The sequence below is a fragment of the Callithrix jacchus genome, chromosome 20 (assembly GCF_049354715.1).
Source record: "Callithrix jacchus isolate 240 chromosome 20, calJac240_pri, whole genome shotgun sequence".
NCBI lineage: Eukaryota > Metazoa > Chordata > Mammalia > Primates > Cebidae > Callithrix > Callithrix jacchus.
Window position 1 is genome coordinate 46841827 of NC_133521.1, and position 10321 is coordinate 46852147.

Genomic DNA, 10321 nt, shown 5'->3' on the forward strand with positions numbered 1-10321 from the left:
GCACAGGTGAGGCCCCTCCAGGCCCGAAGTGTGGCCTGAGGGAAGAACCAGGGAGGACGCCATGTTCCAGAGAAACCTTTATCCTCCGCACCTGCTGAGTCTGACCAGGGAGGAGACTCAGGGCCTCCCAGGGCCCCGGGCTCGGCTGGGGACAAGTTCGCGCCGTCCCCACGGCTCCACCTGCACTGAGACACGGGCTTCTGAGGGGTATGTGTCTCCCCTGGACCAGAGGCCTAGGGTATTCAGCCATGCCGCAGGCCTGACCAGGCTCCTGGGGCCCGCAGGCAGGGCTAGTGCTGCTGGAGGGTGTGGCCGGCCCGGCAGGCATCAGAGGCCGACAGCAGGGGCAGGTGGTCCTGGCGGGAGCAGCCCCGCAGGAGTGGGGAGCGGCGCAGGCGGTCGGCGTCCTGCAGTGACTGGGGCAGGCCCCGGCTTCGGCTCTCTGGCAGCAGCAGGACACACAGCAGGGTAAGGACAGCCAGGGAGGTGAAGACCACATGTTGGAGGAAGAAGCCCCTCCGGCCGTGCACGGCATCCAGGGGGTCGGCCGCCCGGCCCAGGAACCCGGCCCCTAGCACCAGGCCCAGCCCGGCCCCTCTGTGGGAGAGAGTATGTTGGGGACAGCTGGTGGGGCAGCTGTGGGGCATCAGACACGGGGACACACACATGTGACTGCGGAGTGAGTGGCAGGAAGGCTGGCCGAAGCAGAGCCTAAGGTTTGCTGGCTGAGGATAACTTTCAAACTGGTTTTGGAAAAACCTCCTTCCTTCCTGTCCCGGGGCAGCACTTGGTGCTCTGTTCATTCAAAGATTGGAAGTGACGGCTCTCCTGAAATTCTGCCATCTCTGGAGGCTTCCTCATCTCTGCCCTGCCCCTTGTCCCCCACCACCCGGCTCAGTCCTGCATGGCCTTCCCTCCCCTTCCCAGTTCCTGAGCCGTCTGCCCAGAGCCTCCTGTGAGCAGGGGCACCCCCCACCCAGGAGCAGGGCAGCGCTTCACCTGAGTGCTCACTGGATGGAGGAATTGCAGCAGGGCGGGGTGTGGGGACCGGCCCTCCTTCCACCTGGCCCCTCCTCCCTATGAGGGGCCCTGGACCCTGCTGTGTGGCTGGGCAACCCTGTAACTCACCTCATCACTGTAGGGAACACCTCAGCTGCAAAGAGGCTGCTGAGTGCAGACACAGCCTGGGAGGCCAGGAGTCCCAGGACGGAGACGGACAGCATGGTCCAGCCTGGCAGATCTGGGGACAGAGGACAGGGGTTCCCAGGCCTTTCACCCTGGCCACACAGAGCCTCTCCACAGAGAAACACACTGCTGTCTGGGCACCTACTTCCCAGGCCTCCACCTCCAGCCCCTCTGAGGAACCTGGCAGGGGACCCTGTCCTCTGCTGCCTGATTCCAGCCTGGCTCGGATTCTCGGGATGGTAGAACCCGAACCCAGAGCCACAGCCACACCAGCCACCTCCCCATGCACCCGTGCTCAGCTACTACATGCTGTCCACTGTCTGCAATTTCCAGAACCGTCCTGAAATCTTGAAGACTTTGGAAGCAAGGCCTGTATCTCATTTGACACCCAGCCCCACATACCGTGTGACCAGCCCTGAGTAGATGGGCCCTCCCATGCCAGCCTGGGGCCAGCTGAACTCTGGGCAGAGCCTACCCAGCCTGGCCTCTTGACCTCTCACCCCTGTGCTGCATTCTGTGGTTGGGGACATCTGTTTTTGAGATAGAATTTCACTCGTTGCCCAGGCTGGAGTGCAGTGGCGTGATTTCAACTCACTACAACCTCCACCTCCCTGGTTCGAGTGATTCTCCAGCTTCAGCCTCCCACATAGCTGGGATTACAGGCATCCGCCACCACACCCAGCTAATATTTGTATTTTTAGTAGAGACAGGGTTTCTTCATGTTGGTCAGGTTGGTCTTGGAGTCTTGACCTCAGGTGATCCACAAGCCTTGGCCTCCCAAAGTGCTGGGATTATAGGCGTGAGCCACCGTGCCCAGCTAGGTGTTTTGGGCTCAGACAGGTTCCTGGTTCCTTACTTTGGGCCTTCCAAAAGGATGAGAGGGAAACCATGCTGCCCCCCTGTCTGCACCATTGCCCCTGATGGGGCAGACCTTCAGCCCAAACACCACGGCCCCTATATGGCCTGTGGGGCCCCAAGCTCACACTGGGCCCCAGCGAGGAGCAGCAGGGATGCCAGGCCTGTGGCCATGGTGCCCAGCAGCAGGATGGGGCGGCGTCCCCAGCGATCTGCCGTCAGGAGCAGGAAGACCAAGGCTGCTGCCTCCAGGCCAGCCTCCAGGAAGTAGGGCAGGTAGGTCAGCACCTGAGGGGCCAGGCTGCGAAGGAAGCTGGCTCTGATGCCCCCACCAACCAGTCTGGGAGAGAGAACAAAGCTATGGGCCCAGCCAGAGCCAGGACTCTGGGGACCACAAAGCCACCCCCCGGGGAAGGTACAGAACCCAAGCCCTTCCTTTACTCACGCACTGAAGCTCAAGATAAGCCCATTTCTCCAGGTGACCCTCGTGTGCAGGAGCCCCAGGGGGGAGTGGTACCGGGGCTGGGGGCTCCCTGCAGACAGCATGGCCAGCTCTGTAGCAGCAGAGATGTGGGGGCAGAAGGGGAGTGAAGAGCAGGCAGTGCCTCTCTGAAGCCCTCCTCTAGTACCTGAATCTCCCTCCTCCCTGCCCGGTGCCTGACCTGTAACCAGGGAGTTCTCCTCCAAGGAACTGTCCTCGGGGTCCACACCGCTGGCTTCTGCAAAGTGCCACAAGATCTGCCTGGCTCGGGCTACCTGCCCTGTGGCCAGCAGCCAACAGGGAGACTCAGGGAACACGGCTGGGAAGCTGCAGGGTTGGTGAGGATACCCAAGGCTTCCTCCACCTCCTCCAGGACGGAGAGGCAGAGGCCCGGCCCCCACTCCTCCCCGGACTCAGGGGAGGGACATGGCTGTGGTTCTCTGTGACCCTGTCCCAACAGCTTACCCCGTGTGGTATACATTGGTGCAGAGGGAAACTACACACTCAGCCCCCATGGGGGCTGCTGGCCCAGCTCCCATCACACTTACCCCCAAAATAGCAGCAAGAGCCCACTCATCAGGGCGCCCAGCCCATGTAGAAGGCGCCAGTCTTGCACGAGCGCAGCCAGGCCAGGCAGCAGCAGGGTGCCCGCCACAGAGAAAAGGCCGGCCCCCATGGAGAAGGCCAGACGGTGTGGAGGGTCACACAGCTCCAGGCCTGGGCAGATAGAGATGGGCTGAGGTGGAGGCCTCAGGGAGGGCTGGAACAGTCCCACTGGGGACTGCAGGGACCTAGCGCTGACCTGCCCGTGAGTGGGATGCCTGAGCTGGACTCCCCACTCCTGCAGCTCAGGGCTCTTGGCAACCGAGCTTCAGAGGCCTTCAGGCCACCCACTGCCCCTCCCCCAGCGACAGCAGCCCCCATGGTACTCACGAGCCAGGTACAGGGCGAGCAGGGCCCCTGCCAACGTTCCCCCATGGACTAGGCGCAGGACCAGTAGGGTAGGGAAGCTGGTCACCAGGGCCTCACCGGCCCCAAGGCCCGTGGACAGCACGAGGGAGGCCACAAAAACTGCCCGGCGGCCAAACCTAGGGGGTAGCAGGGGACATGCTAGGACAGGGTCAGGGTAACCCAGGGTCTGCTTAATCCTGGCAGCTCCAGGTCTAGCTGAACCCTGAGAGCAGTGGGCCAGGGCAGGGGAGGGCTGCTGGGCAGCGAGGAAGGGGAAGGGGCCTCACCGGTCACAGCATGCTCCCAGGATGACACAGCCCAGCAACCAGCCCAGGAGGTGGCTCAGCTGCTCCAGCGGGACCTTCCAGCTGTCTCCACACACAAGGTTCCACTGTGGGGAACAGCAGCCACGTGGAGGCCAGCTCAGGACCCTTCCCTGCCTCCTCGCTGGGGACAGGTGCAGGGAGTCCCAGAATGGCTGCCTGAAAGTGCCCTACACGGCCTGCTCAATCCCTCCCTGAAGAGAAGGGGAAAATGAGGCACAAGAGGACAAGGTGGCTTGGTCCAGGTCACACAGCAGCCTCTTGGGACTGCGGCAGTCCCTGCAGAGGGGTTGGGGTCTGTTTTCTGCTGGTCTGTAGAAGGGGCCTCCCCACCTCTGCACACCATTGCTCTCCTCAGAAGCCAAATCTTGTCCCACCTGTTTCTACCTCCTATTCCAAGGGATCCCAGGGACACCCACGGCCTCGGTGGCGTCATAGACACAACCCCCACCCCACCTAGCCAAGGGCCATAGCCATGACACAGGCCTAAGAAATGAGCCGCAGCACCCGCCCTCCCCCCCCCCCCCCCCGCCCCGCCCTGCCCATTTCAAGAGGGACTTAGGCAGTGGCTGGAGAGCTGTGCTCAGCGGCATTTCCCGGTGAGGCTCTTGACCCTTGACCTCAGCTTTGCGGGGGGGGGGGCGGGGGGGGAGGAGGAGGGGGGACCGCCTCCTTTCCAGTTCCTCTACTGCTGGGGAACATGCTATGCCCGCGATTTTACTTTCAAACCTGACGTTTTGTGGATCCAGGCCCCAGACAGGAGGGCAGTTGGGAGCGGGGGTGGAGAGAGAAGCCGGGCGGGTTCCAGGGCCCCTTGCGGAGATGTGGCAACCCAGAACCAGTTTCCAATCCTCCCAGGGTGGGAGGTGGAGGCCGCGGGGTAAAGGCTGCCTCAGGAGTGGGAAGGAAGAGAGGGGCCTGGGGGTCCCCGCCGCTGCTTCCCCATCTCTTCTCACGCAGGCCGTCAAGGTTCCCCTTCAGGCGATGCTGCCTCCAGCCCAGCCTCCGCGCGCCACCCCCCACTGGTGGGAAGCCCACCGTTCCCAATCTGTGCTGACCACGCCAGTCTCTCCAAGCAGAGACTGTCCCTGAGAAGCCAGCCCAAAGCCACGGTCTGCTCAAGACGCTGGTGGTCGGGAAGCAAATTCCAAGTCCTGCTCCCCGTGGCCTTCAGCTCCAATCCTCCTGCGCCCCAGGCCACCCCGCGCCCAGACTCAGCCCGCGCCCCTGGGAACAGCCTCTCCGCAGGCCTGGCCCTGGGCGCGCGTCCACCGCACCGTCGGGCCGGGGGCCGCCCCCAAGCAGGGAGCGCAGGAGGACGGGCGGGTGGCCGGGGACAGAGGCTCCAGGGAGGGCGGAGAAGGGACACCCAGGGCCGCGGCAGGCTGCGGGCGGGGAGGGCCGCCGGGCAGCGGGGAAGGGGCGCACCTGGGTGACCGGGATGCGCAGGAGGCCGGCGGCGGGCAGCGCGTAGAGCCAGCCGCGAGTGCCGTTGGGCGCGGGCGCGGGGTAGCGCAGGAGCAGGCAGGGGCTCCGGACGCGCGTGGGTCCCAGACGCGGGATGGCGGCGTCGAGCAGCGCGGGGGGCAGCAGCGCGGGGTCCGGCCGGCAGCGGTTCGCGGGCTGCGCGATGAGCAGCACCTCGGAGCTCAGCGCCAGCCCCAGCACCACGCAGGGCACCCACGAGGCGGCGGCCAGCAGGCGCCGGGCCCGGCCGAAGCCCCCCGCAGCTCTCAGCACCCGCGCCTCCTGCTCCATCTGCCGCCGGCTGCGCGCTGGACGGGACACTGCCGGGACCCGGGCGGGCTCCGTGGGCGGGGCCTGGGGGCGGGGCCTGGGGCGGGGCCTGAGTCGAATGGAGGCGGGGATGTGGGCGGGACCTGTGAGGGCCGAGGCCTGATAGGGCGGGGATTTGAGGGGCGGGACTTGAGGCCGAAGAGCGAGAGGGCGGGGCACAGTGAGGGCGGCCAGCGGGCCGGGGGCGTGGCCAGGGGCGTGGCCGCGCGCTCAGGTGCCCGCAGGGCGCAGGTGCACGCAGGTTGCTCTGGGCGCCGGGTCCCGGGCGTCTCGAAGGGGTGGTGCCTGCGTGGCGCCGAGGGCGTCCGCCCGGGCGGGGCGAGGTCGGGGCGGGCAGCCGCCTGCTCTTCTCCGCGCGGGGAGCTTTCGTTTGGTTTTGCGGGAAAAGCTCCCAGGTGACCCGCAGGTTCTGAAACCACCGCTTGGGAGCTCGGGGGCCTGCGCGGCATCTCCGGGGCGATCGAGGGAGAACTGACGCCATTCGCCGCCGGGTTCCTTCTCCCCTTCTGAGAACCAAGTAGGTTGCGTTTATTTTCGAGTCCGATTCTTTTCTTCTTTTTTTTTTGGAGGCGGAGTCTCGCTCTGCCGTCCAGGCTGCAGCGCAATGGCGTGATCTCAGCTCACCGCAACCTCTGCCTCCCGTGTTCCAGTGATTCTCCTGCCTTGGCTCCCGATAGTTGGGATTACAGGCACCCGCCACCAAGCCCAGCTAATTTTTGTGTTTTTAGTAGAGACGGGGCTTCACTATGTTGGCCAGGCTGGTCTCGAACTCCAGACCACAAGTGATCCACCCACCTCGGCCTCCCAAAGTGCCGGGATTGCAGGCGTGAGCCACGGCTCCCGGCCAAGTCACATTGTTTTCGCGGTAACATTTGTGAGGACAATCACGGTGGATCCTGTGAGTCACTCCTGAGGTTTCGGACCCCCAATTTCTCTCGTTTCGCTTTGTCAGTGGGCTCTGCATTTGCACAATTCCAATTGGCACTTCGATTCCTAAGACTTCTATTGAGGTGGGACTCACATCACATAAAAGGCCAGGCGCGGTGGCTCAGGCCTGTAATCCCAGCACTTTGGGAGACCAAGGCGGGCGGATCATGAGATCAGGAGATCGAGACCATCCTGGCCAACATAGTGAATTCTCGTCTCTTTTAAAAACACACACAAAAAAGCTGGGTGTGGTGGCGCACACCTATAGTCCCAGCTACTCAGGAGGCTGAGGCAGGAGAATTGCTTGAACCCAGGAGGTGGGATTTGCAGGGAGCTGAGATAGCGCCACTGCACTGCAGCCTGGGCGACAGTGCGAGACTGTCTCAAAGAAAAAATTATTTGGACTATTTGGGGTTCTTCCAGGTTCAATATGAATTTTTAAGCGGGGTTTTCTTTTTCTGCAAAAACAATGTCCCTGGGATTTTGATATAGATTCCCTATCAAAATCTTTTGATAGAATATTTAATACTGTTTTGAATTTGTCAAAATTGATTGCATTGAATCTGTAGATTTATATGGGCAGTGTTGACATTTGTAACAATATCTTCTAAACCATCAACATGGGATGTGTTTTCATTTATTTATGCTTTCTTTAATTGTTTTCACCAGCATTTTGTAGATTTTTATTGCACAGTTCTGTTACCTCCTTGGTTAAATTACTTACTGTTTTATTCTTTTTCTAATTTTTATTTTTTTAGATGGAGTCTTGCTCTGTCACCCAGGCTGGAGTGCAGTGGCGTGATCTCAATTCACTGCAGCCTCCCGGGTTCAAGCAGTTCTCCTGTCTCGGCCTCCTGAGTAGCTGGGATAAAAGGCACCCACCACCATGCCCAGCTAATTTGTTTTGTATTGTTAGTAGAGACGGGGTTACACCACGTTGGCCAGGCTGGTCTTGAACTCCTGGCCTCAAGTGATCTTCCCGCCTTGGCCTCTCAAAGTGCTGGGATTACAGGCATACCCCACCATGTCTGGCCCCCTGTTAATTTTTTAGAATTAAGACTGTAAAGAAATAACTGTTTGGACATCAGAACTGAACAGAATGACACGCTGAGAGCTTTCCCTGTCCCCATCCTTTCCTTTCCACCTTGTTCCCGTCCTACCATCTGTTTCAGCCTGTGAGCTATTATTTTTCTGAATAATCTCATCTGTATTTCCTTGTATTCGACATGAAGAGATAAATATACATATGTATTTTGTTGTCTGTTATTATTTTTTTAAGATGTAGTCTCGTTCGGTCCCCAGTCTAGAGTGCAGTGACACGATCTTGGCTCACTCAACCTCTGCCTCCTAGGTTCAAGTGATTCTGCCTCAGCCTCCCGAGTAGCTGGGATTACAGGTGTATGCCTCCATGGCCAGCTAAATTTTGCATTTTTTGGTAGAGGCGGGGTATCGCCACGTTGGCCAGGGTGGTCTCGAACTCCTGACCTCAAGTGATCCGCCCACCTCAACCAAAGTGCTGGGATTACAGATGTGAGCCGCTGCACCCCGTCTATTTTTCTACAGAAAAGGCTTCCTACTGTAGCTACTGGTGTGCCGTTGGCATTTTCACTTAATGGTGTATCTTGGAAATCACTCCAGAGGAGCTCACAGAGACCTGCATCCCCAGGGCTGCGCAGCACTCCACTGGCGGATGTGCCATGCAGTACTCAGTCACTTGACTACTGGGCTGTAATTAGTACTCTCAGGCATTTTTGACTTGTTCGAGATTTCCCTTCAGAGACAGTTTTGAGCAGGAGGGTTGCTGGGTCGCACCCATACTTTTGCTGGGTGTTGCTAAATTCTTCCCTGTTCTAGGAGGATGATGTGGCCCAGTAATCCCTGCTTCCTGACATTTGTACCTGTGCATAGTCCTCTCACGTGTCATACCAGGGTTGGTCTCTATGACCAGCAGAATATGACAGAAGTGATGTTAAGGTGCTTCCAAAATTAGCTTTAAAATACCAGGCACAGGCCAGGCGCAGCGGCTCACACCTGTAATCCCAGCTCTTGAGGAGGCCAAGGCGGGCAGATCACTTGAGGTCAGGAGTGCAAGACCATCCTGGCCAACATGGTGAAACCCCGTCTCCACTAAAAATACAAAAATTAGCCAGACCTATTGCACACGCTTGTAATCTGAGCTACTTGGGAGGCTGAGGCGGGAGAATCACTTGAACCCAGGAGGCAGAGGTTGCAGTGAGCCAAGATGGCACCACTGCACTCCAGCCTGGGCAACATGCCGCCACTGCAACAGTGAGACTCCATCTCAAAACACATAAATAAAAGGGCTGCGCATGGTGGCTCAAGCCTGCAATCCCAACACTTTGGGAGGGCGAGGCAGACGGATCACCTGAGGTTGGAAGCTTGAGACCAGCCTGACCAACATGGAGAAACCCCATCTCTACTAAAAATATAAAAATATTAGCCAGGTGGGCGCCTGTAATCCCAGCTCCTCAGGAGGCTGAGGCAGGAGAATCACTTGAATGGGAAGGTGGAGGTTGCAATGAGCTGAGATCACGCCATTGCACTACAGCCTGGGCAACAAGAGCAAAACTCGGTCCCATAAATCTAGCAAGCAAGCGAGCAAGCACATACGGAATCTCAATGGAGTTCAGTAAGTCAAACCAATCTTGAAAAAGGCGGCCAGGTGTGGTGGTCCGTGCCTGCAGCCCCAGCCACACAGGAACCTGAGGCAGGAGGATGATGGAGCCCAGGAGTTCAAGGCTGTAGTGAGCCATGACTGTGCCACTGCACTCTCTCCAGCCTGAGCAACAGAGTGAGACTTTATCTCTAGAAACAAAACCAAACCATCACACACACACACACACAAATATTATTTAGCCTTTTTTTTTTTTAAAAAAAAAAAAAGGAAATCCTATATAACCTCACATGGAATCCAAACCAGCTGAACTTCTAGCAGCAGAGAGTACACTGCTGGGTGCCAGAGGATGGAGTCAGAGGACGGAATGGGAAGACATTGGTCAAATGGCACAAATAAGGTAAAGGCTGAGTACGTTCTGGGATGTAACGTACAGCATGGAGACTTTAGTGAATAACACTGTGTTGTATGATTGGAATCTGCTTCAGCACACACTCAGAAGACGGTGCCTCGGTGAGGGGATGGGTGCCTAAGTCTGTTTGATCATGGTGCCTGTATCAGTGTGTGCAGGTATCAACTCATCATGTCGCGCATCTTCATATGATTTTCTGTCAATCATACCTCAGTAGAGCCTGGGCGAGAAATGGGTATCTACATGCAGAAGAATGGAGCTGGGCCCTTACTTTATATCATGTATAAAAATGAATTGAAGGATTTAAAACCTAAAGGTAAGAGCTAACGTATAAAACTCTTAAAAGAAAACATAGAGGAGAAAGCTTCATGCCGTTGGGAGTGGAAATGATTTCTTGGTTATGAAATCAGCCACAAGGGTGACTGAAGAAAACTAGGTGAACCGGACCTCATCAGTATCACAAATTCTGTGGATCAAAGGGTAATAATGAGTGAAAAGAAAAGCCACAGAAATATTTGCAAATCATGTGTTTGATTAAGGGTGAATATTCAGTTCCTTAAGAACTAAAACTCAATAACAACAAAACCAAATTAATTCAAAAAAGGACTTGGAATAAAGAAGGTAAACAGAGGGCCAATAAGAACATGAAAAGAGGGTCAACGTAACTAAACATTAGGGAAATGAAAATCAAAGCCACACTGAGATCAGTGACCCTTGCGGTGGTGGCTGTGAGCCTCTCAGTCAGAGGTAAGTGC

At 57.8% G+C, this 10321-nt stretch overlaps 1 protein-coding gene across 4 annotated transcripts; it reads right to left on the reverse strand.

Annotated features, from left to right (window-relative positions):
* Positions 1-64: 64 nt before the first annotated feature.
* On the reverse strand, positions 65-5584 carry SLC22A31 (solute carrier family 22 member 31). 4 transcript variants are annotated; one of them, XM_054248558.2, is made up of 9 exons: positions 5224-5584; positions 3760-3863; positions 3455-3609; positions 3070-3238; positions 2703-2759; positions 2486-2594; positions 2169-2380; positions 1129-1240; positions 65-597 (listed from the first exon to the last, which is right to left on the reverse strand). In XM_054248558.2, the coding sequence occupies exons 6-9, from the start codon at positions 2584-2586 to the stop codon at positions 291-293; spliced, it is 732 nt and encodes a 243-aa protein (XP_054104533.1). In that variant the 5' UTR covers positions 2587-2594; positions 2703-2759; positions 3070-3238; positions 3455-3609; positions 3760-3863; positions 5224-5584; the 3' UTR covers positions 65-290. The 4 variants fall into 4 exon arrangements, with proteins under 4 accessions (XP_054104533.1, XP_008984632.3, XP_054104532.1 ...); XM_008986384.4 differs by having other exon boundaries at positions 2703-2848; XM_054248557.2 differs by having other exon boundaries at positions 2703-2848; positions 4525-5584.
* Positions 5585-10321: the final 4737 nt, after the last annotated feature.

Bases quoted from the DNA above. Each gene is read 5' to 3' on its own strand.
- SLC22A31 (XM_008986384.4), bottom strand. From the start codon at position 5,553: ATGGAGCAGGAGGCGCGGGTGCTGAGAGCTGCGGGGGGCTTCGGCCGG. The intron at 1,241-2,168 runs GTGAGCTTGGGG...CTCTGTCCCCAG, and splicing joins GCTCCTCGCTGGGGCCCAGT to ATCTGCCAGGCTGGACCATG. The intron at 598-1,128 runs GTGAGTTACAGG...TCTCTCCCACAG, and splicing joins GTGTTCCCTACAGTGATGAG to AGGGGCCGGGCTGGGCCTGG.